At 50.1% G+C, this 16333-nt stretch overlaps 1 protein-coding gene across 2 annotated transcripts in view; it reads right to left on the bottom strand.

The window, feature by feature from the left end:
• LCT (lactase) overlaps positions 1–14422 on the bottom strand; it is a 47900-nt gene extending 33478 nt beyond the window's left edge. For both annotated transcript variants that reach the window (XM_059704572.1, XM_059704573.1), the window contains exons 1-4: positions 13821–14422; positions 6181–6260; positions 3558–3641; positions 347–449 (exon numbers count right to left, since the gene is read on the bottom strand). In XM_059704572.1, coding sequence (XP_059560555.1) covers positions 347–449; positions 3558–3641; positions 6181–6260; positions 13821–14391 — 838 coding nt within the window. In that variant the 5' untranslated portion in view covers positions 14392–14422. The remainder of the gene's footprint in view (positions 1–346; positions 450–3557; positions 3642–6180; positions 6261–13820) is intronic.
• Between the last annotated feature and the right edge of the window lie 1911 nt (positions 14423–16333).

Below are 16333 nucleotides of genomic sequence, written 5' to 3'. Positions count from 1 at the left end.
ACCTTAAAGGAAGAGATAATGGAAGTGGACAGACAGACACAGAGCATTCCCATGCTCACACCAGACACCTGGTGCCTGATGGTCTTTATTTGCATAAGACCAAGGTATCCTTGGCATCTTTCTCAGGTCAATGGGAGGTAAGGACCAACAACAGGAAGGCAAGGGGGCACTAAACCCATCGGGGATGGGCTCTCACACCAACTCTCCTTGGGTCTTCCTCCTTGGAACCCCAGACTTTCAAGACTGCTACTCCGCACTCCCCCCCACCCCCCACCCCCCACCCCCACCCCTGCTGAATCAGTGCACCAAATGTCACCCAAAGCCTTTCCAGTGATGGTCCACTCACCTTCGAAGAGGCTGAAGAGCAGCTCAACCCAGTTCTTGCTGGTGGAGGGGCAGTCCTGGAGTTTTAGATTGAAGATGAAAACTTTCACTTTTGGCTCAATAGTCTGCAAAGATAAAGGCCAGCAAGTAAACCGAAACTGTACGTCTTTTGATAGCAGGGACCGATATTTCAAGATGAGAAGCTACGAATACTCAATCTGGTTTTGGAAATTACCTCTAGCCTTCCCAGTTAATACAGGGAGCTGACTCCAGGCTCTGCAGGAGAAAGAGCTAACTTTTCAATACCATAGGCCACCCTCCCCACTGACCCCCACCAAGCAGACAGGCCCATCTGTCTTCATCGCAGGCTTCCGAGGCACCCCCTGGAGCCAGGCTCTGTGTCAGGACCAGGAACGAGGCAGTGTGCCCTGGCCAGGGGACTGTGTTCCCACAAGAAGCTGAGTCAGGTGCGTACATCACGGTATTTATGGATGTCTGGGCTTTACCTCAAGACAATCTGGTTTGGGGGAATGTAAGGTCCAGAAGAAACCAGATCAACCACAAGTTGCTAGTTTTGAAACGGGGGTGGCTTCATTATACTTTGGCTATGTCTGACATCTCCCATAATAAAAAGATAAAAGGAGCCCGGGAGGTGTGGCTCAGTAGTTGAGCACTGACCCCATGAACTAAGAGAACACCAGTTCCATTCCCAGTCGGGGCGCAGGCCGGGCTGTGGGCCCGATCCCCAGTGCGTCACGGGCAGGAGGCAGCTGATTCCTGTGGACACAAGTCAGCCCCTCTCGTGGGGAGAACCCGACTGCCTTCCTGTCCTGGTGTGGTGACTGGGAAAGTAACGAACGGCACCAGAGGGGACACCTCTCCAGCTGGGTTCTCTCCCCACCACTGCGTGGCCAGAGTGGTCATCCTGCCCCGTGAGGGCAGCTTCTGAGCTGCTGGCCACATCCGGATGTCATTCCCGCCCGAGGAGACAAGAGCAATAAGATCCGCTGCAGGTGCAGCGAGCGGCTGCTGTGTGTCCAGGGAGGTTTACCATTTGGCTGGTGGGCTACGAACTGAGGGGTCACAGCTCTGTCCAGCCACTGCGGGAGCAGGGCCCCGTGAGAATGTTTTCATGTAAAAAGGGAGACTGTACCCCACACCCCCAGCAGCAGTGGAGCCAGGGCTGTGCTGCGTGTCCAAGTGCTGCACCCGCATAACCCGGGGTTTCCAAACGTCCCCCGCGCCTCAGCCTCGGAGCTGAGCAACAAGCCCTGGTTGAATTCCTTGAGGAAGATGAGAGAGGGATTCAGTCACCACAGGCGTCTGCAGGCCTCGGAGACCCCACAGAGCTGCCTGCGGCCCGGAAAGCAGGCCCACAGCGCAGGCTCTGGGCGCCTATGAGGTGCTCACAAAACAACTAAGATCACATGTGATTTTCAAAAGGGCCACCCCATGAGCATGTTCCCAACACCGTGGGCTTATTTTGGATTTTGAGAGGCAGTGCGGTGTCCTGGGAAAGCCCAGGTCCAACCTCAGCCGGGCTCCCGACCCAGTGTCTGACGTTTCGGCGGCTTGGTCCTGGGGGTGCTGAGAGGGGAGGTCTTGTGAGGAGAAGTGCCCGCCCGGTGCCCGCCCGGTGCCCGAGGTAGAGCAGGCCCTGAAACCCGAGCAGCTGGCACTCAAACGTCCGGTGAAGGCACCTGCTATTCCGAGGAGACCCTCTTGTCTGTAGACAACAAAAGCAGCAGCATCTACACGGGCCAGCTGGAAACACAGCGATGGGGATGGGATCGATGCTGGTTTGTCCATCTCAGGCCTCCTGCCTCGGGAAGAATGGAGGCCTGCCTAGCTGCAGCGCTGAGCCTTAACGTTAACGAGTGTGGCCCTTAAATGAACAACTCCTCTGACAGTCCATCTCCGTGGTGGTGGAGGTGCTGGGCTCAAAACCAGGAGGCACAGGGCAAGGCGTGGCTTTGTGCCCAAACCTGCAGAGGCTGGAATAAGGCCTGCAAGAGGGCAGCTGGCTCTTCAGGGGTAAGGGTAGGAACACTGCCAGGACTTAGGTCCAGAGGGACACTGCTGGGCATGTAGTCAGTTATACTCTGCCAGGAGGGGGCACAGTCGGATTCCAGGAATTAAGCAAGGAAGCACAGCAGTGACCAAGCACAGGAGAGGAGCTAATAGTTGGGTAAGAGACACCTGACATATTCTCTCTAAGGCAAGCCTCTATCTATATAATAGAGGAATATGCAAATTAGCCAGGACGCTGTAACCGAACAGCAGGGACCTGAGGCTGCATGGTGCCTGGCCGGGGCGAGGGATCTCAGGCCACGCCCCCTACTCCACGGGGCTTGACAGGGGACCGCAGGCTGCGCCCCCCACCCAGAGGGGCTTGACGGGGATGGGGCCAGCCAGGTCTGGGTCTCCTGCATTTTCGAAGTGCACGCGGGTGGGTGGGGACTTGACTCTAGGTCCCACGGCGTGCTCCAGACTCTGACAGGCGGGAGATTTTCATATACAGTTTACTAATTTTCTTTCATCTCTGACACATCTATTATAGAGAAAAGGCAAATAGCGATATTAAAATATTTCCTCTAAATAATGCCCTTTTAATGTGCATGAATTTCATGCACCGGGCCACTAGTGTTTAAATAAACAAGGCATGTGGCTCACCCGCCAGGAGTTTGACATACTCTCTCTAAGGAGTCGGAATCGTTAGACTTGAGAAAAACAACATCTGGGACAGGAAGAAGGGGGTCAGAAGTTATAAGAAAGTCCCAAAAGCTGGTATCTGATTTTGCAAACCTGGGTGTCTAATGTCATTTTTAAAAATTGTGGCAAATTACACATAACATAAACTTTACCGTCTTAACCATATGTAAGAGTACAGTTCAGAGGCAGGAAGCACATTCACACTGTTGTGCAACCAGGAGCCAAACCCAGGAAATGTCTTTGTTAATCTGGAATTTGGATTCTCCGTGGATTTCTACACAGGAAAGCAGGACTTGCAGGTAAATATTTACCTTAACAGCCAACCCTCAGCATCCTTCCCGGGGAAGACCTCGCCTCCCCACCTCCTCCAGCGATGCTCTGGGGGAAGCTCCCCGATACAGCGCAGCAGGTCTGCCGAGTGTGAGCGGCAGTTCAGTGTGCACATCAGCCCACGCGGTACACGCCGATGTGCTCCCAGGAGCCGCTGCCACTCATCATCGGACGGGAAACGTCCGACTCACCTGCAGCTCCCTCAGCTCCTGCAGCAGACTCGGCCCTCCTTGGCAATCGTGAGACCAATCAAGAGACAGGAAATCGACTGCGTCCTAGAAAGAAGGAAACAGGATCATCAGAGAGAAGCGATTTCAGATGAGGAACTGCTCAGAAATGTTCTTTTGTTTCTCCCCCATCAGTGAACTGAAGACTCCAAAGTGGGATTTTCCAAGGGAAAAGCAGGCGGAGGAGCAGCTGGGGAAGGAGTGAGAATGTGTGTGTGTTTCTGGTGGGAGGAGCTGTGTGCTGCTGGGGATACATCATCTATGTACTCAGCAAAGTGCTTGGCACCCAGTAAGCGCTCAATAATTGCATAAGAGTAAACGAATGAGTGAATGGAGTGCTGTATGCCAGACACGGCGGGCTCCCACCAAGCAGGTGAGCCCTAGGAGGGCGTTGGCGGCCAGCCCTGCTCTGGGCAGCGCTTCCACGCGGCCCCACTTTGCCACCCACAGCCCCCTCCTCATCCCCCCCCCCATCTCAGCAGAGCCCCCTGCAGTACTGAGCTTTATTTTCACCGGAGGCTACAGCCACTGGCTACTTCCAGCCACGGTTTAAAGTCCGCCCCAGGTGGCCCTCGCCTGGCCCAAGCTATTACCCGCGAACACCGCTCTCACGGCCTGGTCTTCCCCATCCCACCCTCGCCCAGGGACGGACATGCCCTCCGCCCTGCCTCTGGCCTGCATGAACTCTAGGAACTTCAGATTCACAGTCTAAACACATACACAGACATTGTGATTCCCTCCCCCCCACCCCGTCCTTCTCAGCACACCATTTCCTGTCCCTCCCCCGCCCCAGTGGATCATCTGTCCCTAAGAACAAAGACTGGGTACTGGCCCCTGGTGACAACCGACAACCGTGTGTGCGGCGGGCTCAGACAGCTGCCTCCACGGGAGCCCTACGGCTTCCCCATCACGTTCTCATCGGTGTTTACTAAGCGTCCCACACGCCCGGTGGGGCACCCACCCTCCAGCTCCCCGCCCGGTCCGCTCAGCTCCTGCTTTTGTCCAGTCCTCACAACTCGTCGTCATGGAGTTTCTACTCTTGAAAGTTACTGCGCTGGGTACAGTGGGTGGGGAGTCACGTTCAAAGAAGCAGACAACTTAACGCAGAGTGTTAGTCAAGGCAGGATCACACAAGCAAAGGCAGACGCGTAGCAGGGTTATAAGGAAAGTCCACACCAGGTCCTCAGACCTTGGGGCGGTTAGGTTCACCTGGGGCCTGGGGAGGCCTCTGAAGGCCCAGGACTGGCCTCAGCCGCTGTGACTAGCCCTCCAGGTCAGCGGCCGCCAGCCTTTCGGACCTCACGGAGGCGATGGGGATAAGCACCAGGAGCTGGGAGCTGCTGGCTCAACAGGCGGCTAAGGGCTTCAGGTGGGAGAGGCCACAGCCGGCCGAGCGGCCTCCTGATGAAGAGCACCTCCCACGGACGGACGGACGGACGGACGGACGGAGATTTTGTTGGGAGGGATTGTGGAGGAAGTCTGGAGGATTAGAAGGGGCGCAGGCTGGGAAAACGAGGTGAGGTCAGAGGGCAGCCGAGAGCCGAGGGAGCAGGCACTGGCAGGCCCTGCGGGGTCTGCTCTGGTGCAGGGGAGTTTGTTCCCAGCAGGGGCCCCGCAACGCCGGCTTTTGGAAGGTAATTCAGAAGCACCGCCTGGCACGGAGGAGGGCAGGGCGCCCGGTGCAAAGGCTGCTGCTCCACCAGCACTTTCCCGAGGAGCACTTTGGTCTCCGAGTTCAGGGCCGATGCCTTATTGCCCCTCGTAAACCAATTCAGACGGTTCCAGCCTCACACTCGGCCTTGGAGCACCTATTTCTAGCTTATCCGTCTGGATTGTAAATTTCCGAGCTCATTAACCCGAAGGCCAGACGCTGAGTGCGGCCTCCCTGTGTCGCACACGCCAGCCAGTGTCTGTCACAGGCGGCGCCCTGTGGGCCAAAGAACTGCCGAATCGGCTCTTTCCTGACGGCTCTCCAGGCTGCCTGCAGCCAGCCCTCCGAGGGCCGTGGCGGCTTCAGTCTCAGGTGTTTAACTGTCCTTGTTAAAGCCACCGTTTAAAGTGTATTTAGCCTGGCCGGGCTCCGGTGGTTAGAGCGTCATCCCCATACACCAAGGTTCCAGGTTCCATCCCAGTCAGGGCACAGACAGGAGACAACCACAAACTGATGTTTCTCTTCCTCCCTCCCTCCCTCCCTCCCTCCCTTAAAAAAAAGAGAAAGCAATAAATAAGATTTTAAAAATAGAAGTTATATTAGAGGAGGCAGAAACCTGGATGGGGGCTTGAGGGAGCACATACTTACAAGAACGAGCCCGCTGCCCTGGGACCTGTTTTGCTAGGAACTGACTTCCCTCCTAACACGCTATTTTGACCCTTTTAATAAGAAATCAGAGCGAGCAGCGCAGAAGCTGACACCTGACCAGCAGGAGCGGAGGCTCCAACATGGGGACTTCACCTAAAGTCACTGCGCATCCCGAGAGCAGACCCCACAGGGCACGTATCAAAAGTCAAGCCAACAGGCAGCACCAGCTCGCCGTCTGGAATGAAAATGCACTTTCCTGGGATGTCGCAGAGGCAGGTCTGTCCTCACCTTGGCCAGGGAGGCGGTGGCGGGTTCTCGCAGGAGCTCCGAGGCGGCTTCCGCTGGCAGGACCACCGAGAGCTGCCCACCTGCAACCAACGGGGAGGAGAGCAGGTGAGCGGGCGGAGCCCGTGGCCACGGAGGCCGCGGTGCGGACTCCCTGCCTATCAACTTTCTACTCCACGGCCACCCATTTACAAAGAGTTTCACTCGCACAGGGCTTAACCGTAGCTGGAAGATGTCAGAAAACAAACACCCTTTTAGAGAAAGCTTCGTGCGCCCTGGGCCAGGACCCTCAGTGCATCCAGCAAGCTGGGGGCCGGGACCCTCAGTGCATCCAGCAAGCTGGGGGCCGGGACCCTCGGTGCATCCAGCAAGCTGGGGGCCGGGACCCTCAGTGCATCCAGCAAGCTGGGGGCCGGGACCCTCAGTGCATCCAGCAAGCTGGGGGCCGGGACCCTCAGTGCATCCAGCAAGCTGGGGGCCGGGACCCTCAGTGCATCCAGCAAGCTGGGGGCCGGGACCCTCGGTGCATCCAGCAAGCTGGGGGCCGGGGCCCTCGGTGCATCCAGCAAGCTGGGGGCCGGGGCCCTCGGTGCATCCAGCTGGGGGCTGGGACCCTCAGAGCATTCAGCTGGGGGCTGGGACCCTCAGTGCATCCAGCAAGCTGGGGGCTGGGACCCTCGGTGCATCCAGCAAGCTGGGGACCGGGACCCTCAGTGCATCCAGCAAGCTGGGGGCCGGGACCCTCAGTGCATCCAGCAAGCTGGGGGCCGGGACCCTCAGTGCATCCAGCAAGCTGGGGGCTGGGACCCTCGGTGCATCCAGCAAGCTGGGGACCGGGACCCTCAGTGCATCCAGCAAGCTGGGGGCCGGGACCCTCAGTGCATCCAGCAAGCTGGGGGCTGGGACCCTCAGAGCATTCAGCAAGCTGGGGGCCGGGGTCCTTGCTGTCTGTATTGCTCTCTATCGCTCAGATGCGCACACATCTTTATCTCCCACTGGAGTGTAGGCTCCTTGACCAGCAAAACTGAAACACGTCTTCAGGCCCTGCAGATATCAAGCTGAGGACTGGAGCGTGACAGGTGCTCAGGCCCATGACGCGAAAAAGCCAAACAAGCAAGGAACAGAACCACAGTTGGAGGCGACATGCCTTGCCTTCTCTCTCTCATCCGAGTGCTGCCCAGGAGGAAGTTCTTCCAGCCACGGCTCCACCACTGGCAGCCGCTGCCCGATGCTTTTCTCGATAGCACAATGGGACTTTGAAACCCTCCGCGCAGGGACTGTCACCCAGACAGTCAGTCCTGTTCTGATAAGATAACGCTGTCAGGAATTTACTGCCTGTGCCCACGGCTCCGCCTTTCATGCTGCAGTCTGTCTGTCGTCACGTCAGCACACACAGAACATACGTTCTCCGCTTGTGCCCCACACTTTAAAACGAACAGTTTAGTTAGTACCATCTCTTGACCAATGAAACGAAACAAGGGTACAGCTAATCCCTAAGCACAATGAACCCACAAATCATTTCTGTTTGACTTTGCAAACTGTTTTTAGAATTTAGACTGAACAAATGTGCCTGAAGTTCCAGAAATCCTCATACACAAAATGACCAAACTTCCCCCGCGTAGCTTATGCTTGCTCCTGTCTCCAGTGCAAGCACAAACCAGGCTTCTTAAAACAACGTCAAATGCGGATTCCTCAAGACTGGATTCTCACTCTAAGCTTGCAGCTCCTGGTCTCTATGGGACTGAAAGGGGAGGAATTACTGGTGTAAGAGGGTGCATCCTGTAGTCTGTGCTGAATGTGGTTACAGATAGGTTTTTACGCCCACGGGATTCGGAATCAGTATTTGCCGTGGGTTGAGAATTAATTGCGTTGAGCCAGGGTAGAATGTCGCTGCATAACCCTGTGTAATACATGTTCCCCCCTATATCCCCCGCGCAACCCCCTGAGGCATCACCAGACCTCGCTGAAGGGTCAGCTCATTTCTGTCTCCGCCGTAAAGAGATGTTGTTCTTCCAAAACCCACTGCAGTTCTCCACATAAAATAGGCCCTTTCCCGTTGGGCCAAATGCTTCAATAACAGAAACCTGGGCAGCACTGAGCTGCCAGTGCTGCCACGACTGCCAGGAGTGGGTGGGGAGCTGGTGTCACCCTGGATTGTGCCCCAGATGGTGCAGGTGGTGGACGCTGTGTGCACTTCTACGCTTCCCGCCTGAGGGGTGGCCTCTCTCCTCCCTCCCTCCAGCTCTGCCGAATCCTCTCTTTGGTACGCTCCTCTGGGGGCACACTGGACACATCAATGCCGGGTTTATAAGACATTGTCCCAATGTTTTCTTTTAAGAGTTTTATAGTTTTAGTTCTTATGTTTGGGTCTTTGATCTATTTTGAGTTAATTTTTGTATACGGGGTAAGGTAAGGGTCCAACTTCATTCTTTTGCATATGGATATTCAGTTTTCCCAGTATTTGTTGAAAAGACTGTCTCCCCTCATTCCCTCCCTCCACTGACTGGTCTTGACACCCTTGTCAAAAATCATTTGACCATATAGGTGAGGGGTTTTTATTTGTTTGTTTGTTTGTTTCTGGGCTCTCTATTATATTCTATTCTATTCCATTTTTTATATGTCCATCCAAACTTAAGTCAGTACTGTGCTATTTTGAATACTTTAACTTTGTAGCAAGTTTTGGAATCAGGAAGTGTGAGTCCTACAACTTTGTTCTTCTTTTTCAAGATTGTTTTGGCTATTTGAGGTCTCTTGAGATTCCTATGTGTTTAAGGATGAATTTTTCAATCGTTGGGATTTTGACAGGGATTTCATTGCATCTGTAGATCACTTTGAGTAGTATTGCCATTTTAACAATATTATGTCTTCCAGTCTAGGAACAAAGAATGTGTTTCCATTTATTTTTTTCCCCTTTAATTTCTTTCAGCAATGTATTATATTTTCCAGTGTACAAGTCTTTTACCTCCTTGGTTAGGTAGAACTTTTAAAAGGTATTTATGCCCTAGCTGGTTTGGCTCAGTGGGTAGAGCATCAGCCTGTGGACTGAAGGGGCCTGGGTTCAATTCTGGTCAAGGGCACATGTCCAGGTTGTGGGCTCGGTCCCAAGTAGGGGGCATACAGGGGGCAGTCACTTGATGATTCTCATCATTTATGTTTCTATCTCTCTCCCTCTCTCTTCCTCTCTGAAATAAATTAAAAAATATTACAAAAAGAGAAAATATGAAAATGCCAATGTTGGTGAGGACATTGGTGGGGCCATTGAAACTCTCACGTAAGCTGCTGCTGGGAGTGTAAGATGGAACAATTGCTTCAGAAAACTCGCAGTTTCTTAAGAAATCAAATACACTCCTGGGTATTCACCTAAGATAAAATAAAAATATATGTCCACATAAAAACTTACACAAGAATAAATGCTTATAGCAACTTGATTCATAACAGATGAAAACTGGACATAGCTCAAAAGCACCTCAACTACGATACATTCATAATACAGAACGACTGAGAAGAAAAACAGGAGCAAATAACGAATGCAGCAACAGAAATTAATAAATCTCACAAACATTATGCTGAATGCAGGAAGAGAGACAGAGGACAGACACAAACACTGTGTGGTTCCATTGCTATCGAAGCTGATAGAAACCAGGTCAGTGGTTGCTCCTGGGGAAGGATTGACTAGAAAGGTTACAATTAATCATGAGGGGAATTTTCTATCTAGAGGGAATTTTCTAAAGTGTTACTTAAGTCTTATCTTTTTTTAAAAAAAATATATATATTTTTTATTGATTTCAAAGAGGAAGGGAAAGAGAGAGAGATAAAAATATCAATGATGAGAGAGAATCATTGATTGGCTGCCTCCTGCACATGAGCATGTGTCCTGACCATGACCTCCTGGTTCATAGGTTGACACTCAACCACTGAGCCACGTCGGCCGGGCAGTTAAGCCTTATCTTGGTAAGGGTATGGGTTACATGAATGTGTTTGCCAAAACTAATCAAACTGTAAAATTAAGATCATGCATTTCACTATATGTAAATCATACTCTGATAAAAAGAATTCTTAGAAAAGTATCAGAACTGCATTTAATATTGTATTTTTCTAATCAGTAGTAAATGGAAATTTCCTTCTTTAACATATTTTTTAAAAACACTGGGAATGTGCTTTATTTGCTAAACTGCTACCTGCTCTGTAACTAAAATTTTTTTTTATTTAAAATGTTTGGCCTTGTACTATCAAGTCATTGTGGACACCAAATGGCGGGGGCCGGGGGGGGGGCCGGGGGGGCAGCTATCAAATAATAAAAGGTAAACAGAACAGTTGCGTAGTGGTGACCTGGGTGAGGAGGGGATGAATAAAAGATGGGATAGTGTCCTGGTGAGGTGGCTCAGCCGCTTGGAGCTCTGTGCACCAGAAGTTTGCGGGTTTGATTCCCCAGTCAGAGCACATATCTAGCTTTCAGATTCAATCCCTGGTCAGACCATGTACGGGAGGCAGCCAGTTGATGTTTCTCTCTCTCAAAAATCCATAAAGACATATCCTCGGGTGAAGATTAAAAAAATAAAATAAAAGATGGGATGGGGGGCATATTCAAGTAGATGTAAGTGTGGTTTGTTTTGCCTTGCTTTATAAACCCTCAACCCTCCCATTTATTTATTTTTTACATTTTTAAAGTTAAAATATGTATTCATATAGCAAAAAATTCACCCTTCCTGAAAAGAATATAAAATAATATTTAATGTCAACTTTAATTGAAAAAATTCACCCCTTTAAAGTATACAATTCAGTGGTTTTTAATATAGTCACAAAACTGTGCAGCCATCTGCACTATTCCAAAATATTTTAGTCACCTAAAGGGAAATGCCGTGTAGCCAGTGGCAGTCACCATTTCCTTTGAGCCCTAGACATTGCTAAGGTACTTCAGTGTCTCTGTAGAGCTGCCTGTTCTGGACATACAGTATATAGGAAATCCTATAATATGCGGTGCTTTGTGACTGAAGATACATCATGTGTAGCATGTATCTGTACTTCACCTCTTTTAAGGATGAATAATATTCCAGTGTATGTTTATGTCTCATTTTGTTTATCCATCAGTGATGGACATTAGGGTTATTACAAATAGTGCTGCTATAAATAATGCTGCTATAACCTCGTTGGGTTATTATAAATGATGCTGCTATAAAGGTTGGTAACGAGTTTTTGCCTGCACGTTTGTTTTCATTACTCTCCGATATATACCCGGGAGAGGCAGTGTCGGGTCACGGTAACTCTAAAGTTAACTTGAGGAACTGCCAGGCTGTTTTTCAGAATGGCTGCACCGTCGGTCATTCCACCAGCAGTGCATAGGGTTCTAATTTCTCCACACCATCGGCAGCCCTTGTTATTGCCTATTTTATTAGAGCCATCCTAGCTGATCGTGTTCTATTTTAATTGTTGGATCGAGTGATCACTCCATGTGTATTTGTTGTTGTATTTTGCTTTTAACCAACATAAGTTATATAACTTTTTGTGTGTATTAAATAATATATTTTAAAAAGAACAACAGGCTATGGTTTGGACTTAAGAGGAAGTGGAGAATGAGAAGGAGGGAGGGAGGGAAAAAAGGAAAAGGAGAGAGAGAGGGAGAGAGAGAGAGAGAGAGAGAGAGAGAGAGAGAGAGAGAGAGAGAGAAACCACCTTTTAAAATAGTAAAGAAATTGAAAAGAATTAATTTTGTTTCCCATATTATATTGGGGGCAGACAATCTAGTGATAGTGATGAGACAGAAAGTAAAGAGTGGGGACAATGAGCACACGAGGAAAAGAAGGAAAATGTAAGTTTAAAAGGAAACCATCTTTGAAACCAAGAAACAGTCTTTCGGAACCTGATGGGAATTAACAACGAAATCTGCAAACCATTTAAAGAAACATGCGTATATAATTGCATAGTGTAAGGAATCCTACAGAATCTGACCTCAGAGTAGGACGGATGTCCCCCATGGAGAGGAAGCCAGTTCAGCGCTGCCTTCTTCCACAGTTCATTTTACTCAGCGTTTCTTCAGCAGAAAGGGTGAAGCCAACACTCGCTCACCCTCCCCAAGGGTGCGCTTCCCGAGGCTCAGCTTCACATCCAGCCCCGCCTCGCGCCCCACCCGGGTTCCCGTTCACTACACGGACCACCGGCCCTCGCTGCGCTGTGCCCAGGGCCGGCCTCGCACTCCTCCGCCGGGCGTCCTGTTCCCCAGGTCCCCCGCCTCCTCCCCTGCAGGCTGCACCGAGGTGGCCTGAGGTCGGCCTTCCTATAGAAAACAGCCGCTTCCACACTCACTCCTTTCATTTTTCACATAGAACCCCCCCCCGCCCCCACCACAATTTTAGCCTCTTATAATCAAACACATAAAACGGAGACTGTAAGGAGAAAACAGTTTTTAGCTGTCAAGTTATCAATGATAAAAATAATCGCATCATCGAAAACCGGCTGAGCAGGGTCAGAAAAGCATTTTATAACTGTTGTATAAACTGTTACATCTTTCCTGGAAGATAGTTTAGCCACATGCTTTAAGGTCTTAAAGAATGCACACCTCTTGATCTAGTCATTTCAGTTCTAAGAACCGATCAGAAAGAATTCGTCAGAAGGTAGGCAAGCATTTATATAGAGGCATGTTTATAATTTGCAATAGTAGAAATTAAACATATTTTAAAATGAGCACAATCTTTTAAACTTTATGATCCATTCACATTGTGGGAACCTATAAGACCACTGGAAATCATGCTTTTTATAAAAATGAGAAGATACTCAGAAAGTAGAATATACAGGCATGCACACATTGAGTGGCCAGATTATTATGATCACCCCATCAGTACTTCATTGGCACTTCCAAAAATACTGAATATTGAAAACTTCCTGAGCAAATACTCTCTCAAGATTTTATTATTATTATTATTTGCATAACTACTTCACTTCATTGTATTGATGGGGTGGTCAAAATAATCTGGCCGGTCATAATCATCTGGCCACTCAGTGTATATTATATGCTACACGTATATAACAAAAACAAGAAAGCACACATGACCCAGAATTGGTTCTCACAACTGGTGTCCTCAGATGCGCCCAGAGAGCTTATCCCAGTCACGGATGCCCTGGTCCCGCCCAGACCCGCTGAATCAGAACCTCAAGGGAGTTACGCGGCAAGAACATGGACACTGGAACCGTGCCCTCCTCGCCACCTGCCAGAACATCACGATTTATCTTTGTACTTGTCTGTCTCCCCCGGAATGCAAGCTTCAACCAGACCGTGTGAGCGGCTTTCCGTAAGAAATGGGGGGCGGGGGGAGCCTAGGAGGGCGGGGGGAGCCTGGGGGGGCGGGGGGGGCCCTCGAGGCCTCGGACGGCCAAGAGGGCAGGGCAGGAGGACGGGGGACGGCAGAGAGACTTCGGCGGCGGCACCGACTCCCGGCTGGGCAAGGGGTGCTTCCGGGGGGATGCGGGGCGCCGCGCAGGGAACCCTCCCTGCCCGTCTCCACGGGGAGCCTTCATCACGGTATCGATGTCTCGCTATGAATGGAATGACGGGCCTACTGAGTGGGGGGGAGCGCCGAGCCCCGCGAGGAGGCGGAGGGGCGGGGGTGGCGCGGGCTGCGGGTGCCAGCCGCCGGGTGGCGTGGACTCACCGGGAGGGGCGTATTTTTCGTGGAAAACCTCATAGGCTTTTCTGTGGGCGTCGGCGAGGGTCTGCAGGCGGGCGGGTCCTGACTGCTGGGCGGGCAGCCCCGCGATCACCTCCTCCAGGTCGCTGAAAGTGAACCAGGTGTCCACCAAGTCCCCGAAGGAGCGGAAGGCGAACGCGGCGTAGTCGGCGAAGCGGTCGGCGGGGCTTTCGCCGCGGGGCCCGGGGTCCGGGAGGCGCCCGCCGTGCAGCACCCCCAGCGGCCGCAGCCCCGCCGCGCGCACGGCCTCCAGGAGCCGCCGGTAGCAGCGCAGCGCCCCCGGGTCCGGCGCCTCGGAGCCGCCCGCGGGCAGCAGCCGGGCCCAGGACAGGAGCACCTTGTAGTGGGTGACGCCGCGGGCGCGGAGGCCGCCCAGGTGCCGCGGCAGGAGGGCGGGCAGCGGCCGGGGGCACGCGTCCCCCGCCGCAGGCAGAGGACCGGCCGCTGCCATGAAGCTGCCGGCAGGCTCCCAGCCGAACCCGCCGCGCGGAAAACTTAGGAAAACGCAAAGGGCTAAATTCCAGGTCAGCTCCATCTCCGAGGACCTGGTGGGAGGCGGTGGAAGCCTTACTTTATAGCCACAGCAGAGGCTGTAAAAGGCTACGTGAGTATTAACATTTAATAGGTAACTGGTCATCGGTGATAATGCAATCAGAGCATCGTTCATCGATGTAATGTCGGAAAATGTAAAGGCCATCAGCGATAGCAACACATAATGTCAAATGTCTCACACGATTTAAGCCGAGGAACCTGGGAAATGTCTGAAGAAAGACACGTTCTCCACATTTTTTTTGTCTTACAAAGCATTTTAAACTTTGTTTCCATAACGCAACAAAAGCGAGTCCCTTGCCAAACCTTTCCCCCCTTTAAAATATGTAAGTGATGAAACATTTTGTAAAAGATTCAAATAATATAGAAACATATGAAATATCCCTGTAAGTTCTTTCCCTCCCGCCTGCCTCTTCCTGGTGTAAGCAGTTCGACCTCGCCTCCCTCCCGTTTTCCTTCTCCGTGTGGCCGAATGGTAATGCGGGAGTTTGAAAGCTGGTTTAAGTCGCACCCGGAGAAAGGCACTTAATGTCTCTGTGCCTGCCTCTTCACCTGTAGAATGAAGTAGCTGGTAGTGAGAATGAAATGAGGTCATTCTTTAGCATGCTTAGAACAATGCAACTCAGTGGTAGCTGTTCCTGCATATATTCGATGCAAACATATGTAGGTGTGTAACATTTAAAATGTATAATATAATTTAACATATACAGGATTATGGTTGTTCCTCAGCTTTCTTTCTTCTTTTCACTTAGTAGCTGCGGGAGCTCTGGCTACATCAGAATGTATAGACCCACTTCTTTTTAGCATTCATTCCACAGAAAGGAGGTAACATAAGTTAACCTCTTGAATATTAAACACTGGTTCTATCTTAATTTTAATTGGTTGCAAATGTATACAGATATACACTTATATCTATACATACATATCTTTGTCCACATGTGTGACTATTTCTTTAACATAGATTCTTGGGAATTAAGTCGACCCAATGGCATACCTGTTTAGAATTCTGATTGAAATATAAATAGTCTTCCAAAACAGGCTTCTTCAAATTTAAATTCTACAGACAGAAAATAAACTTGACATTTTTGACACTTGGAAGAATGAAAATATTATCTTTATTGGTTTCTCATTTTTCTGTTTAAAATTGAGCTCTTCATGTTTTTGGGCTGCTTGTTTTTCTTCTGAGATTTATGTTTATATCCTTTGTACATTTTTATTATTTTAACTTATTACTGAAATAAAAACTCTTTAATAGAGTTTGGATGTCATATGTTAAAGCATGATAGAGCCCTGGCCAGGTGGCTCAGTGGGTGGAGCATCCCCCTGTACACCCACAGGTGGGCTGAGTTCCCGGTCAGGGCATGTGCCAATCCTGCAGCCCGTCACGCTTCTCTCTCATGTATCCTCAGGTGAGGATTAAAAACAAACACACAAACAAACAAAAAAACATGATAGGAAAAAATTTTCCCCGGTCCTTTAATATGGTTTATGGTGTCTTTTAAAGTACATTCCTGGTACCATAGTTTAAGTCTCACGTCAAACCTGTATTCCTTTATCCTGTTTTAAATCTTTACATCTTTACTTTAGCTCATCTTGAATTTTAACTGTATGTATATTGTGTGGCATGGCTTATCAATTTCTAACATGTTATTGAATAGGCCATCTTCTTCCACTATTTGAAATGCTACCTTACCAGAAACAAAATTTCTATAAAGACATAGATATGTCGGAACTTTCTACTGATTGATTATCCATTCCTGTGACAATATCACACAATTTAAATTTCTATAGTTGTGTAGCACTTTTTACTTTATGATAGGACAAAGCCTCTCCTTTCATTCTTTTTCCTGGACTTTTCTTGGTGTGCACACACACATTTACTCTTTTCCTATTTTTTTTTTAATAGAAACAATTTTATTTCATTTACT

This window comes from Myotis daubentonii, chromosome 7 (assembly GCF_963259705.1).
Source record: "Myotis daubentonii chromosome 7, mMyoDau2.1, whole genome shotgun sequence".
NCBI lineage: Eukaryota > Metazoa > Chordata > Mammalia > Chiroptera > Vespertilionidae > Myotis > Myotis daubentonii.
Note: the sequence above shows the minus strand (reverse complement) of the source record. Positions and strands in the feature narration are given on the sequence as shown.